General features: G+C 41.9%; 1 protein-coding gene across 2 annotated transcripts; it reads right to left on the reverse strand.

Annotated features, from left to right (window-relative positions):
* Positions 1-166: 166 nt before the first annotated feature.
* Positions 167-21,973, reverse strand: crb1 (crumbs cell polarity complex component 1). Of its 2 annotated transcripts, XM_044198870.1 has the most exons (14): positions 21,681-21,973; positions 17,790-18,026; positions 16,009-16,204; positions 15,684-15,823; positions 15,000-15,182; positions 12,194-13,159; positions 10,185-10,735; positions 9,764-9,929; positions 8,269-9,211; positions 7,507-7,551; positions 6,699-6,821; positions 6,042-6,168; positions 2,093-2,360; positions 1,823-1,963 (listed from the first exon to the last, which is right to left on the reverse strand). In XM_044198870.1, the coding sequence occupies exons 1-13, from the start codon at positions 21,754-21,756 to the stop codon at positions 2,121-2,123; spliced, it is 3,993 nt and encodes a 1,330-aa protein (XP_044054805.1). In that variant the 5' UTR covers positions 21,757-21,973; the 3' UTR covers positions 1,823-1,963; positions 2,093-2,120. The 2 variants fall into 2 exon arrangements, with proteins under 2 accessions (XP_044054806.1, XP_044054805.1); XM_044198871.1 differs by lacking the exon at positions 2,093-2,360 and having other exon boundaries at positions 167-1,963; positions 21,681-21,972.
* Between the last annotated feature and the right edge of the window lie 118 nt (positions 21,974-22,091).

Here is a 22,091-nt window from a genome sequence, read left to right on the forward strand (position 1 = left end):
ACAATATGTGAAAAGAATTTGGTGGTGTATTCACAGTTCACAAAGAGAATAGTGGTTTATTGAATAGGGGTGTGTGTGTGTGTGTGTTTGAATATCAGTGCATTGGCTTGATTTGGCCAACACTAACATAAAAATGCTAATCCTTTCTTACAATAGAACCAGACTGTTCCTAAATAAACCTTTAATATTTTGTCAACAAAAAATAGATTACCACAAATAAATTTGCTTTAAGTAACCAGCACATTTTCTATGTACAGTTGCCAATGATTAAGGGTAGAAATTAAATTCACAGTTTAAAAAGTAATCAACAAAATCATCATGACATATATACACTTGAAATTACACTGCTCCGAATTCAGTTCTTGTTTCTAACAACAAACAAGTCAGCCTAGAAGAAACTAAGAAACTATTCTCGACTAATGCAACGTATTCTGAAACCTGACACTTAAAGGGCATTATTCTCAGTCAGTAAGGAGCTACATATGAAAAGGCCAAAGGGAATGTTCACTGAACATGAAAAATAAATCAATACTGGCAGCAACACTCAGCATATAGACAACACAAAGAATTACAAAGGCATTTTCCTGTAATAAATAAAAACATCTCATACACATTGCATCAACTTAAATGATGAGTCTGGTGACACAATGTATTTTTCTTATTGTCAACAAATCCCTTTCAAAGATAAAAACCAATAATGAATTGATCCTATACAAGTATTGTCTGTGAAGCCAAAGCCTGACATACTCTAGCTTGTTCCTCTGTGCCCTAGAGTTCCATTGTTGTCCAAAAACTGTTAAAAACGCATCAGAGAGCCACATCGTTACACTGGTTGACATGTTCCTTCACTACAATGATTCTGGGCACTGTAGTTTATTTTGAGACAATCCCACAAACACCATACTGCTGCAGTAAACACTAACTTGAGCACCAAATGTGTATTCACCCACGTCTGAAAATAGTCCTCAACAAATGCACAATTTACTTCTGTTTGAGTAATGTTTACAAAAAACTAAAGAGCTCAGCTGCTTTAGGGAATTACTGAGCCTTTTAAAATTTTATTTCTATATTTGTGACCCATTTTTAAAGATTTATGTCTTCAGTAGGAACCAGTGGGTTTTTGAGAGACGGACTAACACACTACTGGTTTTGATCTTTTCATGGGATTTGTTGACAATAAGAAACAAAAAGAATAATGTTTGCTTTATCCTTTAAATGAGGAACGTTCTGACTCATTCTGCTTGTTTCCAGATGAGGTTTTAAGACAATGTGTTTTGTGTGTCCCAAATTCTGATCAGATCTTCCTTTGAGTGCTTACTGGTCCATCAATCCTACAATTATGGATCAGATGCAAATACTCAGACAGACTCAATACATTCTGAACTTAAATCTTTTCATTTAGATGGACATACTGCTGTATGATGAAGCCAGGTGCAAAACATCACAGGAAGATGGATGAAGCACAGGGACATACAAGTACACAAAAAGGGTGTCACAAAATTTCATACAGTCTTCCAGCATGTGCATATGCAAATGAAGAAAGACACCTGTAGTTTAAAATGGAGGTACCATGAGGGGAAGACCGTGTTTCCATTCAGGCAATTCAGGAGTTCAGCAATAACCTCACATTTGATGTATGAGTAAGTTATACATCTGTTATCAGGTGCGTTTCTAGCATTAGTTTCTTCATTGCCACAATAACTACATTATCACTCTGCATGTAAACACAGTCCCCACCTGCATCTCATATGAGTCTCTCCATAGGTGGCGGTTGGGTGATGCTCCACATCTCCACCCGTGATCCCTCCTTCTCCTGCCGGCTGGGACTGTATGTGCCGTGGGTGGCGCGGCGATTTAGCGCCACCACCAGGCCAACAGAGATGAAGATGAGAATCAGCAGCAGGACGACGGACACCAGACTGATAGACAGTAAGAGGTCAGAGGTCAAACCCTCAGAGGTCAACTGGAGGGAAGGAGCGAAAGAGACAAAATCAGAGATAATAGGCCTAGGTGCTTTTTGGAAATCTTAAACAAATGTTTTGGTTTAAAGAAGCTCATACACTGTTTCTCTCATTCACATACTCTCACTCACACACTTCTCCTCTCCTCACTGCTTTACACTACACCAGGCGCTCCACACGCGCTGCCAAAGTGCTGATGGATGTGTTTCCCGGCTCAGCAGGTGGGTTGCGACCACCAGGAGCCTCGAGTTGCCGCGGACTGAAACCTCCCTCCGTCTGCCGCCTCTCTCGCAGTTTGACTAAGGCCAGCGCCAGCCCCAGCATCACCACTATCGCCAAGCCAATCAGACACGGTGCCAGCACGGCAGCCACCCGCGAGCTGTATGGAGCACGCGCCGTCTGTGGAGGATCACACACACACACACACAGGCAAGATGCTGCCTGATGATCCCTTTAGCACACACACAGCAAACACCACCAGAAACACACCAAAAATAGCTCATACAGACACACACAATTATTTTCTAGCAGGAAGAAAAGCTGCTTTACATGAAGCATTTGAAGGTGTTTTAATGACTTGTGAAATCTGCTAAGATTCGTTTTTAACTTACAGCCCTGTGGCCCTTTGATCATCACACACCAAACACATACAAGCAGCTTCACTACCAACCAGAAACACAATTACCCTGCATGCAAACACACAGATATCTGACCTCACAAGTCAAACCCAGCAAATCAAGGCAAATCAATGCTTCCAGTGATTGTTAACATTCATTAACCAGCAGCAGAAGACGGAGCAGCGTATGCACTTACATCAGTAGTTCTGGTTGGTGTGATAGTCGTGAAACCCTGAGTGGCTGCTACAAGGTTACCAACAGCTATAAGTATCACTCCATTACAATTCTGGCTGACACTATCTTCATAAAGCCTCTTACTGAACCTGTCAAACTATGAAAAAAAATCTTAGAAGTCAGCAAACTTTACACTGAGCAATCAACACGGAAACATAATTCTAATAAAAATACAACCATCCATATCCTGAGGCAAACATTACACTTTCTTTCCCTCGCTACAGGTTCTTTGTTGACTCCTGGAAAGTGCTTACCTGTCACTGCAGCACAGTTGGCTGTCAGAGAGAGTGTGACACAAGCAAGCCGGAGCAGCCTGCAGCCAGGACCCGCCATCAGTCACCGACTGCCACACACACAGACACGGAGATGTCTAACTAACCAGTCTCTAAGGTACACAGCAAGGCCACCCTGAAGCCTCAGCAGAGCAGTTACACATACAGAGATGGCAGCAATGCTTCCCTGCTGTCAGCACTATCAACCTGCTCTGTGTGTATGTGTGTGTGTGTGCCTGCCAGATAAGCTGCCCTCATATGTTTCTGTGAAGCAGACCGAACTTCTGTGAATGCCACCAGCTCTCTGCTGAAACTGCACTTCAGCACCAGATGCTGCTTTTTTGCTGGTGAAGCACATTTCTCCCTCTCTGCTTCTCTCGCTCTCAAAGGATGGCCACATCAGTGCCGACACTGAAAAACTGCTTCCCATTTCCTCCCCCTTTCCTCACCATTAGGGCTACCTGTGCTTGCAAAGGAGACAGACACACACACACACACACACACACACACACACACACACACACACGTACACACAGACTCCACTCTACTGGGAAGATTTTCCACAAGATTTTGGAACGTGGCTGCAAGGATTTGCTCCCATTCACCCACAAGAGTTTTTGTGAGGTCAGGCACTGATGTTGGGTGATGAGGCCTGGGGTTGAGGTCAGGGCTCAGTGCAGGCCTGTCAACTTCTGTGTGTATCAAACTCGGAAAACCATTCCTGTATCAAATATTGGTTTGCCATTTTTCAAGTCTGCCTTAAAACAATAGTCAGGTGCCCATATGAACATTGAAACAGGTTTTTTCTTGTTGTAATCATTCCTCCTGCTCATACTGGACATTAAAAGATTCCTTCCTAATGGGCTTCCAGTGTAAGTGATGGCGGACAAAACCTACAGCCCTTGTTCCGTGCAAAAATGTATTCAAAAGCGTAGCTGAAGCTAATATGAGGTTTGAGCTGTCCGAGTTAGACAAATCAAGCGGATATCTTCCAGATTTACTAAGTCTAAAGTACAAAATTACTTCTTTTTGATACTGTCCCTCCACTGTGGCTCAACAGGGAAACACTGTCCAGGAAAACACAAAGTCACAAAGAGATCATATGGGCACCTGTGTGTTTTATTACACACTTGTAAATTGTAAACCTATCCTTTAACCTTGCTTTGTGCACTGGGGCATTGTCATGTAAAACCAAGAAAGAGCCTTTCCCAAACAATGAAAAATAGCCTCTGACTAATAGCATACAAAAGTACTGTATATGGACAGAGGTGTCTAAATGCTGTAGCACTGTGCCTTAGCTCTATGTGTGTGTGACTCTGAGCGTCTATGAACTTGGGCTATTCTGGGATCTACTCACACTGCATCTTGTTAAAAGAGATTAAGTGTCTATGTTTGGTGTCACTATAGCCACTGACTTCAGCATGTCTGCTCCTTTACTCACAAACACACATTGATACACAATGCGAAGGATTTGCAGTTAACCTTCAACTGAAGTTTGTCTAGAGGAGAAAATGGAAATTGGAAAGGAAACCAAATGTGTGGTGATGGAAGAGAAAAAACAGTTGATAGAAATGAAAAGAGGACAGAAGACAGACAAAGGCTGATAAGATTTTTTTTTTATTATTATGACAGCAACAAAGACAGAGATTGGATATAAATTGTGATAGGACATGAGGAAAGAATATGATGAAGGAAAGACAGACAAACAAGAAGTTATGGTCAGTGCATGGATCATCCAGCATGATGTCAGCACAACAAGACTAAAAGACAAAAACAAAATCAAGTCCATGAGGAACAAACAAGTGTAGTGATTTAGAGCGTTATAAAATGTTGACCACAACAGCATGGTGAATGTTGATAGGTACCATTCAAGGAGAGCCACAGAGAATTTAGGCTTAAAATATATTTGCCTCACACAGGAAGGTTTAGAGACAGAAATCTCTACTTTGGTACAAAACAACACACAGTCAGTCACCACAGTGCTCTGAACGTACATCAAGAACAAAGTGAGACATCTTGTCGTCTTCTGGCCCCTCTAGGTGCCTTTGTAACTACAGCACTGCTTTTGATAGTTCACACATTCATCCATGGAGCTCCCAAAATCCAAATTCAGACAAGACTGACAGGATATCTTCAAACATTATAAATAACACACATTTTATAATGTTCTTCACTGCATCAAAAAGTGCTTTATTGAATGTAGACCATCCTTCCCTTTAGACTGCAGTAACTATCCTGCGCAGCTTCGCGCAGAAAAGATTATTTGATTAATCAATTAGTCGATCGACAGAAAATTTATTTTGGACTATTGGTCGGTCAACACAAGCAGTTTGAATGTGTTACTTTGGGCCCTGAGAACTTGTTATGGGCATTTGTCTACATTTTATAGATTAAACAATTAGTCAAATATTCAGCAGATTAATAGATAGCAAAAATTATCTTGCAGCCCTATTTTGTCTGTGTTGGTTTTGCAAGAGATTATCGCATCTGTAATCTATAACTACTAAAATATGTATATTAAATTGAGTAATATAAATAACTCTATTGAATAAGGTGCTTCTGATTACCAAAGTGTCATTTTAAGGCACAGAAACAGCTCTGTTGTAGCGTTAACCTGACGCTGAACTAGAGAAAACCCTAATGTGTGCAGTGTGCTGTCATAAATACCTGATCCTCTGTGCTTTGTATGGGAAACCACTGGCCATTCTTATCTTTCATGATTAGTCAATCACTTATACACATGAACTGACAACTTCCAAACCCGACGCTGCACCCACGGTCTCAAATACTCCCAAAGACAAGTGCAGACACACACGCCTGCACACACAAACACACATTCAGTCATTGCCTCCCCAGTCTATTTCTGGCTCATCGTCCAGCCTGAGGATGAGGTAGGAGAGCAGCTGGAAGAGGTTCTGCCACAGCAGCATGGCCACATAAAAGTAAATGTCGCTTACATCCGTCTGGCATGTGTCTCCAGCGTAGCTCATGTCGCACACGCAGACGAACTTGTTGATGAGGTTGCGGCAGTAGCCTCCGTTCAGACAGGGGTTGGACTTGCACTCGTCCACCTCCTGCTCACACCTACAGACACAGAATCACAGTTCAGTCAGAGACGCAGAGAATGGCAGAAAATGCTCTGCTCTTTGAGGGAGCGCTCAGAGAATCTGAACTCTGCTGGGAGAACTATTCCATCTTAATAAACATTCATAAACGTTAAATCTTAAATCTAAGTCAATACTTAAAATATAGCACATAAGCAGGAGGTTGGGGTCGTGGAGGAAGCTGCTGCAACAAACAACATTTGCATGACTGTAATAGCAGAGAATTTGTGAGAAGTGTCAGGATATAATGGCCACGCTGAGCACCTGCATGAATATGATTGGACACTACTAGTCAGCTGATAGCCACACAGCTGGTGAATGAGCCAGTGATTGTGAAGAATGAATGAAACAACTGATGCCAACCAGCTAAAGCTGTCAAGTGACAGTGTGAACTAATGCTATGATCCATAGATAAATCAGGTGATGAGTACATTTTGCCTGTCTGCTCTGGATCCATTTTACTTAATTACAGGTTTTATTTAATAATTCTCATGTCTTTTTGTTTCCTACCGGTGTCCAGTGAAGCCAGGTGGACAGTCACAGGATAGCTCTCGGTCAGTGCAGTTGCCTCCATTGAAGCAGGTGTAGTTTCTTGTGTCATCGCCGCACACAGAAACAGGCAGCTTAGGCTGTCTGGTAGAAGACAGTCAGACATGTAAGAGGGTGAATACATGTGTTGTTTGTGTTTTACTTAAAGCTGTAGTATCAGAGGTATTGAGTTGTTCAGCAGGTTATGAGCAGCAGAGTTTGACATCTTTACATCTGCCAGAAGCAGAAGAATCAGCCAGGCAGGAGCTGCATTGTTCGGCTTCCCTCAACTCCCCACAGGGGAGACAACGGGAACGGGATAATAACATTAAAGACTTCTGGCAACTATTCACCAGCAGGACGTCAAATCACATGTACAGGAAGCCAAAAAATTTCTCTTTGGCCTCCTCTGTAACCGTCTATTTGCCTGAAGCACAGCAGCTCTGTTCCAAAATGTTATGTATCTGTTGTCAACTTGAAATTCATCCCTCAATGGTTACAAAATGCAGGCTTTTTTATTTTGGAAAGTGTACAATTTTGGTAGGTGAAGTTTTAATTTAGATGCCAGGAATCATTTTGAACTACAGCCGTCACTCATTTGAAACAGTGGGTATCTCATTTAAAGACAAACAATGTCACAGGGAGCGTTAATATTAGCTTTGCTTGGCATTTTGTTGCACGCAGTTGAACAAGAAAACAGGAGACATCGTACATGACATTTGAGAGACAAATATCTAACAGGAAACAAATAGCAAACACCTAGAGAAATAGAGAAAAAAAAACAACTTACAATTTTCTGACAACAATGTACCACGGAATTTCTTCAATGCGTTCACTGGAGAGGAACAGAAAGAAAGACGGGGAAAGGGGGTAGAAAGAGACACAAACAAGAGACACAAACAAAAAGAAGTCATTTTGATGAAAACTTTACAGCGTAGATGTTCCCAGTAAAGGGAGATGTGCAGCTTGACTGGTGTCTTGCTCAGCGAGACACTTGCAAAGGTTTTCCTTGTGCAAAAGAGGCAAAATGCAGGAGGCTGTGTGTTTACAGGATAAATGGTTGGAGGCGTTCCCCTGCTGGTTCTCCGAGGCAAACGGTAGATGACAGGGGAAAGAAACTGGCGCTGAACCAGAGAGCCTTGTGTAGTGAGACGCCACAGCAGACTGAGGCCTTTTCTGGCTGACACTAGAATAGAAATACAGCATCTGAGACGCTCACTACAGGCGTGGTTGAAATGCTGAACAGAGGCAGAGATGTGGAGACATTTACAGTGAAGGATTTTGTTGTGTTGTGGTGCGGTCCCTTGTTTCTGCAATTTGGAGCATTTATTTGTGTATTTTGTGTTTACTAACTAACTAAGAGCAAGAGCAAAGTCAGCGGAGCATGAATTTTTTATATTGGTATTGTTTCCCCTTCTGCTGCTGGTCTATATCTTCCACAAACCTTTTGCATTCACCAGAAAGTAACTATTCTACTCTATTTTATTCTATTCTATTGTCCTTTTATAGTTTTCTATTGTTTTCTGTTTATCCAGCAAACACCTCAACTTACTTGCAGAGGGGTCCAGTGTAGTTCTCAGGGCAGAGGCAGGCGTACCTGTCCGGCCCGTGCAGACAGGTGCCTCCGTGGGCACACAGGTGGTTTTCACACATATCCACCTCTTCATCACAGTCCACCCCTGCATAGCCAAGCTCACAGGTGCACTTGTAGGCCAGCCCGTTCACGCTGCAGTTGCCGTGAACACAGGGACTGGAAGCGCAGGTGTCAGTAAAGAAGTCGCAGCGTCTCCCGGCCCAGCCCTCGGCACAGCTGCAGTTGTAGGTATTGAAGAGGTCTTGGCAATCCCCTCCGTTCAGGCAGGGGTTGGGCTTACATACAGGGCCCCCGCTGCAGCCGAGGAGCGGTAAATGCAGTGATGACTGGATGAACTGCTCTTCCTGCAGGCGTGGAAGGTTCACATCAGAGGAGATGAGGTAAGGCAGGGCAATGCCACCCAGCTCCACTGTGCCCAGGCACCCAGCCAGGGACCACCCATCATCAGGGGCCAGACCCCCTAAGAAGATGTCCACCCCCTGCCTGAGGAAGTCCAGGTTGCCTCCTCGGCTCCTGGAAGTGCTGGCTTCTTCTATTTCTTCATCCAACACCAGAGTCCAGCGGGAGGTTTGGGCCCATGGCGCTGCCATGAACAGGTGGATGCTGTGCCACTCACCGTCACTAACACTTGTCCTGCTGCTGAGACTGACTGTAGACACACCCTGCTCTCCCTCCTCTTCCTCTCTGCTGTCTTCAGAGGTGCTCTGAAGCTCCATGAAGAGGAAACCATCCTGGACAGAGAGTGTGATGAATGCTGAGCCCTTCTCTGCGTGGAGTATAGCTGCATTACGCTTTCGTGTGCGTAGGTTTAAGGAGAGGTTAGTTAGATTGCGGAATATGCGTCCGTTTCCCCGGTAGGACAACACAGTGCTGTCATTCAGGAACGTTGCATTGGCGTAGCCTAGGAGATTAGAGAAAATATATTTGTTTACACATTTATACACTCACTTTGTTGCACCATTAAAGCTCCTTTGTCAATTGGCCCAGTTGTATTGGCTTTATGCATGAGAATACAACAAGGGGATTAGCATAGCATTTACCCGTTTGATAATGCTTCAATCCTTTTAGGCAACTAGATTAGGTCACTTTTTGGAAATACTCGTCAAGAGCAAATATCCTCAATGAGTTAATCACTGAACATGGGGTGGCTAACAGGACAGACGGGCAACATGGCAAATCATCACTAATCCCAGCAAAAAAAGGATAAGCTGGCCTCAGACCAATCCTGCTTTACGGAGCACATATAGTATACTCTGTGGGTGGATTGAGGCCAGTATATAATCAAGCATGTTGTATCACTGAATAAGACTTATATAACTTAACCTTCTATAACTATAACTATAACTGTAACTATAACTTGACCTTCATTGGTTTCCAATGACTTGAGAAACAACCTGGACGTGATTTAAAAACACCTCTGTTTGTAACTGTTGAAATCTAGGATGACACTTACATTCATATCCCTGGTTCACCATCCTGCACTCTGAGTCTGTGGGGCAAGGTGACAGCTCGCACCACCTGACCTCTTCACAGCGCCGCCCTGCTGTCCTGAGAGGGCAGGTGCAGGTGAAGTCATCCCACATGGAGTAGCAAATCCCACCATTTAGGCAAGGGTTCCTCTGAGGATGAGAAATTGATACAAGGGCTTACTTTTACTTTTTTAATGTCTGATTTCATTGCACTAAATAGGAAATGTAACTATACTGTATGTGAATGCTTTCATAGGCATGAGTGTGGTCTCATTTTAAGTTGAATTTTAAGTTTTTCTGCATGCCCTAAACTACTAAAGAGAGACAATAGTTATAAAGGCTGAAAATAAAAGGTTAACGAATATTAATGAAAGGAAACTTTGTGCAAACAAGCTTTTTACTCACACTGCAGGTGTTGTCCCCAGAGCATCCAGCAGTCACATTTTCCATGATGTCCAGAGGATAAGATCTCACTGAGTTGTCCAACCCAAAGAACTGCAGCCTCCTGTCGTTGATCCTCAGGTCCTGGATACAGCCTTTAAAATATCCACCAAACGCCGATGTCTTCCTACTCTCCAACAAACCTCCCACATACACAGTATCTCCTGCTTGGACATTGACTGTCCCAACTTCCACGTCAGCCTGTTTCTGAGCTGCTACATACAGTGCCATATGGTCCTTCACCATCTCTACACGGACAAAGTGGACTTCCCCGTCATCAATCGCACTCTCCGCCTTCAGACTCTCAAAGTTATTGAGCTGAACTGTGACCTTGCCGTCTTCCAGCCACATGTGCAGGTACTGGCTGCTGCTGTTGGCGAGCGCCAGGAGGAGTCCATTGTGTCTCCGTGTACGCAGGAAGAGGGAGATGAAGAGGTTGTGACCCAGATCATCGGTGACCGTGAATGCTGCATAACTCTGAGAGTCCTCGTTCCAAAAGCGTGCAGTCACATGTTCTGCAAAAAGGGAAAAGGGTGAACAAGGTGAGACAACAAAATTATTTGACAGGTTAAAGATGAGAGAAAAGTGAGGTGGCTGGGTGTCAACATCAGGAAAATATCTTCAAAACTTTTCAGCTTGGCCAGCATGCTAGTGATGTGTTGGTCACGAACGAGTCGGCTCTATGAGCCGGCTACTTTAAGAGAACGATGGAATCTTATCGCTCTGTTCCGAGAGCCGGCACTTTTGGGGGGGGGAGCCGGCTCTCGGAACAGAGCCATAAGATCCAGTTCCCTTCAAAGAGCAGTAATTCCCATCACTACAGCATGCATTATGGGATTCATTTCTGGGGTTCAAAGGGGTTTTATAACTTCGAGATTGTAATTTAGAAGAAAAAAACATTGTACTCAACCAAAGACAAAAAGAGAGCTGGGGTGCATGTAACCTAATGTCAGTGTCCACCAAGTATAAAAAGAGCTTCCCACATCTATCAGACTTCTCTATTTACTATTAAAAAGCTTTATGATAGATCTGAGTTTTTGCAGAGCTAAGTAACTGAAGGAAAAGACATTTAAGCAGTTTATGTTGAGGTCTCTGGAAGAATGGGCACAGGATTGGAAAATTTAAGCAGCCACCAGCCCTCATGATCTGTTTGTTCTGTGTCCACTGTCAGCACTTTCCACTGTGGGTTGGTCACCTTATAAGGCAGGCAGGACAGAACACACAAAGCTAAAGCAGAGAGGACATACGGTGTATGACAGGTCATATAATAACCTTATGAAAGCTTCAATGTCTATGTGTGATGATATTTCAAGTGTGTACATTTGTGCGCATGTGAATGTGTTTGCAAATATCCCATTGGACACTGTGATCGGTAATCTGCTTTGATAGATTTAAGAGGCTATAGATATCCTCAATGGAAAAACAGAAGTCTTCGATATTTTCAGGAGAAACTCGAGTGAAAAATTCAAAATACAACTTTTTCATTGTACTTCATAGTTTGTTTCTGATGTATTGCTCACAGTATTCAACAGTCTACTGAATGGTGTGACATTTTCTTCCATGTTCTGTGTATTTCCAAAATAGAATCCCTTATATCCTTAATCCAGTGCGTCAGATAAGAGGATCTCTGTGGCTTTTGATTGGCCTCATCTCTACCCCCTTTTCGTCTGTTACACACAACTGATGGTTATCTACTCCCCACTTAAGGAATTTGGTGAGTATGACCTGGTACTCTTTCCTCAAATCTCAATTAATCAGGTTAGCTTAAAACTTAAAGAATCTCATAACAAATTTTGGTGATTAACTATCCCAAACATTTCATTTCATCTTTTGTTTGACACTTTGAAAACAGTTTGATGGGACTAGCAGTTTTAGAAAACCAAAATCTTCTCCCAGTGTTTACACTATGTTGTTGCTATTTGACTGTCCAGTTTCTTCAGTTGAAGTCTGTTATTTTACAGATGTAAACATACCCTCCTCACAGTCCTGCCCCTCATAAGGCCTTGGACATCGACACTGGTAGCTCTGCCACAGGTTGACACACTGTCCTCTGTTTTGGCAAGGCATGTCCAGGCAGCGGTCCCTGTGGCTGCAGCCAGGGGACACATTAACAGCAGAGTCGTTCAGCCATTCCTCAGGGACGATGAGCTGCCAGTCGACGAACACATCCTGCATGCAGCCAATGAATGCTGGAAGAGGAGAGTCCTCAATGGGGCCGTTTGAGTCCTGAAGCACTCCTCCAATGAAAGTGTTCTGAGGAGGTGACGTCAGCCCAGCCAGGGTGCTTTGGACTTGGGCCACCTTCTGGCATGACTGGCTCCCGCAGCTCCCAGCGTCATCCAAGAGTTTCAGACTGAGCACCCAGTTTCCGAGGACAGCCTCTACAGAATGCCACTCTCCATCTGTGACATTGTGTGGAAGCTCCAGGACCTGGCTTGGGCTTTCTGCTTCGGCCCCAGCAGAGATCTCCTTCCTCAATGTGAGACGGAGCTGCCCTTCGTTCAGCTCCAGGCTCAGCAGCAGCCCCCTGCTGTTCCGCTGGAACAACGCCGCTCTGGGCAGAACAGTCTTGAAGCTGAGGGTGATGTTGCAGGACACCTCTTCATCCACCAGGGGACTCTGCAGCAGCAGGTAGCCTCTGCGTTCAAAGGAGAAGGTGGTGGGGGTCTTACAGAGTGGTCCAGTGTACCCAGGTGAGCAGGAACAGGTGTAACCGTGAGTCCCATCCAACAGGAAAGGAGAGCAGGAGCTTTGGTTCTGGCATTCATGTCCCTCACAACCCACTAGCCTCACATCACAGTTTACTCCTCCATAGAGGAAGCCATCATGACTCTGTCTGAGGCAGTGGCAAATGTAGCCTCCAACATGGCTTTCACACCTGCCCCCATTCTGGCAGGGACTGGGGTCACACTGGTTTATCACCTCCTGGCAGAGGGAACCTGTCAGCAGAATAGTACAATAAAGTCACATAGCTTGTATTTTCTTAGCAAGAGAAGACACAGAACCTCTTAAATTATGTTACTACTGTCATTAAACAACTTAAAACATGATTGCAAATATAAAGTATGTATTGTGGCCTGTATTTAATTATTCTGCTCACTGAAGATGGAATAAATATCATTTTTTTCTTGTTTAGTAATCTTGTAAGCAATAGATTTCTCTGCTGCGTGTTTACTACTAACAAGTCACATTCATACCCTTGTACAAGGTTATTATGTGGGCAACTTACATAATGATGACAAGTGAGGAAAACACTGGACATGTGCCCAGTTTTTTTCTCCTATGTTCCTCCATATTTTGTCAAAGCCTGTTCTTATGTGTATCATGGTTCTTATTTTTTCAAATTTATGTGGTGTCAAGTTAGCCCCACCTGAAGCCAAACTGTCAGGTATTAAATCCAGTTCTCTATGCTGATGGTGTTTTACTTTCTACACCTCCCAGTATACCAGTATACCCAACTATTACTTGTCCATGTATTGTCCTCTTAACATTGTTTTTATGTTTGTTTGTGTTTGTCTCCACAAATCTTTGTATGTGTTGTTATGCTATAGATGCTATCAGCATCTGAAATTTGTACAGTAGACAAATGGTTGCAATGAGTTGGTACTTTGTCATATGAAGCAACAACTATAAGTTCTATAGTACAACACAGCACACTGTAGAAAATACTGTAACAGGTGCATTGCTGTTTCAATGCACACTATTAAGTTATGTATTTGTTTTATATTAGTAGGAATAAAATATAAAAGAACACAGGAATTAAATACCTATTATATAACACCTATACTAAATATCTATTTATACAAAAACGTCTTCTGATGTTACCTGTTCCAAGCAACAAAATCCCCCAAATCCATGGTGTAGGTGTCCACATCATGCTGTCACTTTTTCCCCCAGGATAGCCCCAGACTTGTCTAACTGCACCATATTAGTTTGTGTGTGTACAGGCCATGGAGGTCTGTTCCTTGTATACTTCTCTCCAACCATAGGCTGAGTGGCTCCAGTCAGGAGACCGGCAAAGCCAGATCCTGGGGATTAAACTAATGCTATTTGGCTACCTAACTGAGTCAGTGCCACTGTGACTGGCAGGGAGTCAATTTTTAGAACACAACTCTCAGCAGGCAACAGCTAACAGTCTTACCTACACTGCTAGATCAAGTCTTGTGTGAGCAGGAAAACCAGAATTTTCTGCTTTTACAACTGAAATGTATAATTTGATGTAACATTCCTGCAACAATGCAAAGTTTCTCTGGACATCAATGCACCAACAATATACTGTGAATATGTGAATGGTATCATATGGAGTATTAGCAAAGAAATCTATTCACCCCCAACTGTAGTGGGGTGGGGTCAGTGGTCTCAGTGGCCAATATTTTAAATCTTCCTCATGTACAACTATATGCATGACAAGACACCATTAGGGACATAGTGATTTGTGATTTGGGTGAACTCAGTGAACCTTTACTTCTTCAAAAGATAAGAGAGAAAAAACTAGGTTAATATGCAGCATCTGTGTAATATGTAGAGCACATTTTTTTAAATATTAAAATGTAAGTAATAGCAGTGCATTCCCATTTGAATGTACCCTTTCATCCTGCTCAAGTCAGAAACTGCTCTTTCCCCTGATCAAACATCTGACTATACACACTGTTATATCATGTCATGCTGTGATACAACGCAACTTACATACTGCAGAATGTACTGGGAACTACCTATAACCATCATTAGAGACCTGTGTCAGACATAATGAATTCCATTTGGTTAGTCAGAATAAATTACCTATTGTTCCTAGAGGACAGCTGCAGATGTAGCCTGCAGCATGCTGCTGGTCATAGTGTTCAGGCAGCAGAGGCTCACTGCCATACAGGGCCTGCCACGACCTCTCAATGCAGAGGCCTCCATGCATGCAGGGGTTGCTGCCACATTCATTGATGTCGATATCACACTGACGCCCCTCAAAGCCTGGAATGAGGACGCAGACAGTGCTTCTGATGGGAATAATGTACAAGACTGACAGCATGTATGACATCCTATATAGATTAAGTAATAGAGTCAGAATTATAGTTTTGTTGCCCGAATCATACATTCTTATAAATGTCTGTTTAATGTTATGGAGGCATTCACATGCACATAGACACACAGTATGAACAATATGATACTACAGTGAGTGTACAAATTAGTATGCAGCTTCATGCAGCTGTAAACTTGATAATGGTTGGAGTGCACAATTGTTTTAAGTATACTTCTGTGTTTGCTCCCTCTTGTATTTCACTTTCATTAGCATTCATTAGTCTTATTCTCTGTTTGCAAATTCATTTCTCATCTCTCACTCATACCTCCATCTATTTCTCTTCCCTGATTGCTATACCTGTGTCTCTTGACCTTTCAAAATCTCCTTTAAAAACTCCAAAAACTGTGTGTGTATACATATTAGTTAACTTGGCAAGAAAGTGCTTTATGTACCTGGCCAGCATTCACAGGTGTAGTTACCCTGGTTGTCCTTACAGATGGCGCTGTTGAAGCAGGGTTCAGAGTGGCAGGGTGGTAGTGGTGTCTCACAGCTTCTGCCAGTGAAGTCTGTGTGAGAGCAGTCACAGCTGTAGCTGAGACATTCAGGATTCAGAAATCACATTAATGAGATTATTTACAGTATTTCCTCAAGTCTGTGTTTACAGGTGTAAAATTGAAATCTATTACTGTATCTTTATTGTACAAAACAATTTTGCCTCTCTAAACTTGGCAAGGGCTACAATTTCTTCTCTTCGGCGACTGGAGCTGGACTACTTACTCATTCACCCCATCTATACACAGAGCCCCATTTTGGCATGGCTGCTCTTGGCACTCGTCAATGTTGATGTCGCATCGGTGTCCTTGGAAACCGGGCAGGCAGGTGCAAGTGAAGCCGCCGGCGTAGTCATGGCAACTGCCGCCATTGAGACATGGCTGTGATTGACACTCATCAATCTGGACCTCACAAGTGGCCCCTGTGAACATCAAAGCAGTACAGATGTCAGAGGGAGAGTGAGCCTGCTACATAGACTGAGGGCAGGGGGCAAAAATGAACAAAGCTTTTATGTGTACTGGCTGTGATCATGTTGGGACTGCTTTTTTATCTCACAACAAGGCTTCTGCAGGTGTTTGCAATTCTAAATACAGCACATTGTATACAATATTCTTTAAATGTATCCCTGTACTATAGAAATGAGCAAAAAACATTATTATCTTCATGCAACGTGAGAGAAAGATGATGAGAATGAAAGTTTAACATGAATATATACAATTAACAAATGCAGTAAACCATATGAACAATGAAATAGGTGACACTTGAGTCACCGAATCTTTTTTGCCTATGCCATAATGCTATCAGGCTCCTTTCAGCAGATCGATTCATTAGGGTTAAGCTCGTTCATCTATTCTTTAATATTTTAATAAACAATTAGTTAATATTAGAATTAATAGATTTTGTGAGATTTGAAACATAAAAGAAGATAAAATAAAAATAAGTTCCAGACATGATGAAGGGCAAAAATGTATAATAAAGGTGAGATTGAATGAATCATTAAATTAGTTGTAGTGGGTTGAGGTTTTTGTTTTCAAAGTTACCCTTTACTACTTCAGATTACAGATAATAATCATGAGGCATATATAACTGTCACTTGGCCAGACTAATGTAAAGACAAGAGTCTACAGTCATGCTAGCAGCTCTGTGAGGTTGTACTTAGGCACAGTGGTTCTTTGAGTTAAATGCTAAATGTCAGCATGCTAACATGCTCATAGTCATAATGACAATGCTAACATGCTGATGTAAAGCAGGTATAATGTTTACCATATTCATAATCATAGTTTAGTGTGTTAGCATGCTAACATTTGCTAATCAGCAATAAACACAAAGTATGTCATTAGTTTTGGACAAACTTCAAGGTCAAATTTTGACCTTATAATGAAATGATGAAAAGTCAGAGGATCACCAAAGTTATTCATCCTGAGGGGGACAGGAATTTGTGTAAAAGATTTCATAGCAGTCAGTCCAATAGTTGTTGAGACATTTCACTCAAAACCACAAATGTGAACTTCATGGTGGCAGTAGAGGAAAAGTCAGCGGATCACTTAAGTCAGTAGGATTCATCCTCTGAGGACCATGCATGTGTGGATCAAATTTCATGGCAATGGTAATTGCAAGTAGAGATACTTCAGTCTGGATCAAAGTGGTGGACCAAACGAGTGACCGACGATGCTATCCTCTACCATGGCTAAAAAGGTTCGACAGAGCCCACGTAAATGACATAAGATGTTTTAGTATGACGCAGAAGGCTTTGGGCAACATGAATGACCCATGTTTAACTCCATTCGACATTTGACACTCTTCTCTCTTCTTAAATTAATCTAAAACAGCGGTTAGACATTTACACATATAAGTGCTGTCGTTTTCTCCAATAATTAAAAATGGCTAGGAATTCCTAGATCCCAAAAATATCTTATCACAAAGCCATCTCTTATTTTAAAATTGAAATTATTTGTTCTCATTCTTAAGATGCTCTTGGGAGATCCAGCACTGTTCTTTCCACTCACCAGTGAAACCAGGAGAACACAGACAGGAGAACCTGCCCACTCTGTCCACACAGGTGGCTCCGTTCCTGCAGGGCTGTGAAACACACTCATTCACATCAATCTGACAGTGAGCACCCTGGAACCCCGGCACACAGAAGCACGAGTAGCCGTCCCCGCGGATTCTGCATATCGCCCTGTTTTGGCAGGGGTTTGGAGAACACTGGTCCCCTGTTGAAGGCAGCCTGTCAGGGGATGCACCTATGAACAGATCACATTTTGAAATATAAATATCACAGAACATCATTGTTCTTGGTAATTAGGCTGTAGAGATAAACAAAACCAGTATTTTCATTCCTCCTGATAAACAAAAAAAATTCTTATATTGATAGTCTTGGAGCAGAACAATAGTTTGTTACAACTGCTCTACTGCTCTATCCTGAATTTATGCACACACTTTATATCGTTCAATTGCTTATTGCACTTCTGGTTAGACCTAAACTGCATTTCGTTGCCTTGTACTTGTACATGTGTAATGACAATAAAGTTGAATCAAATCTAAAAAAAAAAATAAATAAAATAAAACTGAAAGTGCATTGGTGACTTATGATCTGGTTATATCTTCATTACTGTACAAATGACCTACGTATTTAGTATTAGATTAGGAAAGTTGCTCAGTCTCCATCAGCAGGTCAAACTCCTCAAGAAGCTGTGTGACTATTACAAAAAGAATACAGGCCATACAATCCCTTAAATGACGCCATTTACCTCTGTACTACATAACAATAGTTTGCATCAATGTCCATCGGTGGAGTAGACATGCTCTTGATTGCTGTTTTAGTTTCATGTCCGGCATGAAGCTCCTTTATCTCTATTTAGCTTTGATAACAATACTCACGCAGTTGTCAGTACAAGGACTTGAAATTTAAGGGCCTCTCAAGGCATCATGGCTGGCTGCTATGGTAACCAATTCCACTATCTATTTCCATGGTGACTGCATCCAACCAAAGATTTGAGGAATTTACTCCTTTAGACTTTATGGTATGTTTTAATCAGCAGGACATTAATGCCACACTGGTTTCATTTCAGTCAACACATGCCATACATACTAATATCAGCACTTGATCCTCCCCAGTAACCACAATGAAAAGCAATCATTTTCAAATTGTATGACTTAATCTTAAACATTGTTTTCTATTTAAAGACTAATAAATATTATGTAGAGAACTGTTCATGGTAACCTCACTCAAGTTAAATCACATTTTACGCAAATTTTACGCAAAAGTATTGGGTTTTTTTCATTTTTGTTTGAACTGATCGTGAATTTTATCACAGATTTTACACACAAAAAATTGCATTCCAAGGACTCTCAGCTCATCATTAATAGCATTAATGCACCATATCTTTCATATTAATACAAATAGAAATGTTTTTAGGAGACTCTTTTAGCACGCTAAATAAATACATAGAATTAGCCCACAAGATCCAAAATTTAAAAAAGAGTTCATGACTTCACAAGCAGACTCTGCCAGACTTCCCTTGTTAGTAAGCATAAGTAGATATTTGTTTGTTAATTATGACTAGCTTTATAAACTAGCTGATGCTGTTAATGTCTAGGAAAAACGCTATTCCAAACTTAAATATGTCTAGAACTATGAAGAAAATGGTATGTTTAAGGAAGTTATGTGAGCACTAACTCAGACAATGCAATGTACAGTAGTTGTAGGATGGTATTTTCTTGACAGCTAATTTCTCAAATCTCAAAACACAACTACATTTTTACGTAGTTTTGGCAAATGTCCTTAAATTCTTAAACCCCTTAAACCTCCTAAGTTTCTTTAACATAGAAAATAGTATGACAATATCACATAGAAATTCTGTTCCAATACGTCACTGCTATTTCAGCTTTTTCACACTGAGTAAAATATTCAAACCCATGATGTATTTTTTTTTATAGCTGCATCATTTCATCTGATGGAAATATTCTAAATGACTTGTGAATCATTTTGGTCATCAATCCAACTTAGTATATTTGATATGTTCTTTGGGTTTCAGTGTGTGGCAGCACATTATGATTTTATAAAGATGTAACCACGAGTTGGTTAGATTCAAAAGGTTAAACAGTTTCACTGTAACCTGAAAACCAAACTTCTTGAGAACCTCAACCATATGGTGATGCATTGCTTATTTCTTCACTCTTCCTGACTTTCAAATCATATATCATGTCTACCTTGAGACTTGCCCACTACAGCTCTTACACATGCAAGAAAACATTAAAGACAAATAACTACCATTGAGGCATCTCAAAACTGCCATGCTCCAGGCAGAACAAATGGGACCAGCTCAGAGGAAATGATCCTCGTAATCCCAGGAATGTGCATGAGGGGACACAGGAGCATGATGCCACAAAAAGGAGGCTTCAAATCAGCTGAACAAATGTTGCTGCTATTAGATGATAATCAGACTGCACCACATTTCTAAAAGCCTTAAAATCAATATATGGATATTGGATGAATGTGGCAATACTTGAAAGTGTGTTTTGCGTGATGGGTTCACGAAAGATTCAACATCATTACGGAGCTGGGGGCCTCAAATGTAGCCACACAGAGATATTTCAATAATATTCCTCACAGATGATAATTGTGCACAGTAATCATGCCTCAAGAGCGCAATCAGGCTGAACACAGACTACAAATACGTAGAAGAGTGCAATTACACTTGGTGCTCCATCTTCACCAACTCAGGCACCAATCTTCTGTCATTGGTGGAGGTCAATCAATTTCACAGACAGTCGTCAGGGTTCTCCAAGAGCAGCTTATACATGTCTAGACTTGGACCTGGAGGCATGGGCCGAGTGTCCCGGGGGTGTGATGGAGATCATGGGTATGTATCAGTGGTAATGCTCTGACCATATGCCTATATTATCTCTCACTACAACGTGGATCTTTTAACCACAGAGAAAGAAATTGCCTATGACTATCCATGTATTTTTTATTAGGAAACCATGACAGGTGGTGTCTGTTGTAAGATTTGCTCTTTACTGAATCCCCTGGTCTTTCAGTATTCCCCTGAGGCAGAGTTCAGAGGATTTAGAGCCAGGCCTGTTGCCTGTTTGAGACACAGCTCCAGCCAACCACACATCCCCCCCCACATGTAAGGCTTTTTTCATATGCAAATAACTTCTAAGGGGGTCTTTGTTTGGTCCTATCTGGAGGCCCTTGAATGGCACATGTGGGGCACCTGACATCTCCTCCGGACTGATGCATTTTGCCTGTGTGTCTGTCTGTTTGTTTCAGTGGTGATAAGAAGACGTGTTATTATTGGGTGTTATTTTTAGAGAAACAGAGACATATAGTGCCTCCCCCCTTTAGTCCCATCACTTATCCACACACCCCCAACCCCTCAACCCCCCCACCCCCCACCCCCACCCCACCCCATGGGTCACTACTCTATTGTTAGATCTCTTTTTGTCATCTTTCAGTCCTTGAAATGTGTACAGATCACTATAGGCAATGATGTCACCTCACAGTCTTAATTGGTATTCCAAGCATGGACTGGTTAAAATGCAAGCCAGTTCCTCAAATTCAGAACATCAATTTCAACACTGTTCTACTTAATTTCAAAGTTTAAGGAAACTTTTGTAAGAAAAGTGTTATTAAAACAAACATGTTTTGCATTAGTGTTGTACTTGCAGGCTTGAGAAGATGCATCATGCATGGGGAAATGATGGGTTGCAACACCAACTCAGTCCAGTTTTGTAAGTGGTCAAATGCAAAAAGCCCAACGAGTCTACTACTACAAATGACATAGCAACTACGGAAATGCATGATGATGACATTAAACAAGCATTCATAGTAAACAATAACTGAAAACTGAAACTCAACTCAGAGCCACCAGAGAAGAGCAGTCACTTACCATCTATCACAAACAGTGATGAGATGAGAATTGTGCATGCAAGTAATTCAAAATTATTATAACGAATTAAATCCATAATCGTGACAGGAAATCATCCTGCTCGTTGTGTTGAAGTCTTGTCAGACGCGGATCTCTCTGCCTCTGCCTCTGCCTGCTGCGACTCATCTGTTGTCAACTCCAGATCCACTTAGTGCACACTTCTCTTCTTGCTGGAGCACCATCAAGAGCCTCCATCACACATGAAATTAAAAAAAGACTACAGCGTGGCGTTCAACAGGCTACACACACACACACACACACACACACACACCCTCCCGGGCAGTGACGGATTACATGGGAGGGAGTTACAGCAATCTCACTGCAAAGACAGAAGACTAACTAATGTTAAGGAATAACATTTAAATATCACAG

Source organism: Siniperca chuatsi, linkage group LG6, assembly GCF_020085105.1.
Source record: "Siniperca chuatsi isolate FFG_IHB_CAS linkage group LG6, ASM2008510v1, whole genome shotgun sequence".
Classification (NCBI taxonomy): domain Eukaryota; kingdom Metazoa; phylum Chordata; class Actinopteri; order Centrarchiformes; family Sinipercidae; genus Siniperca; species Siniperca chuatsi.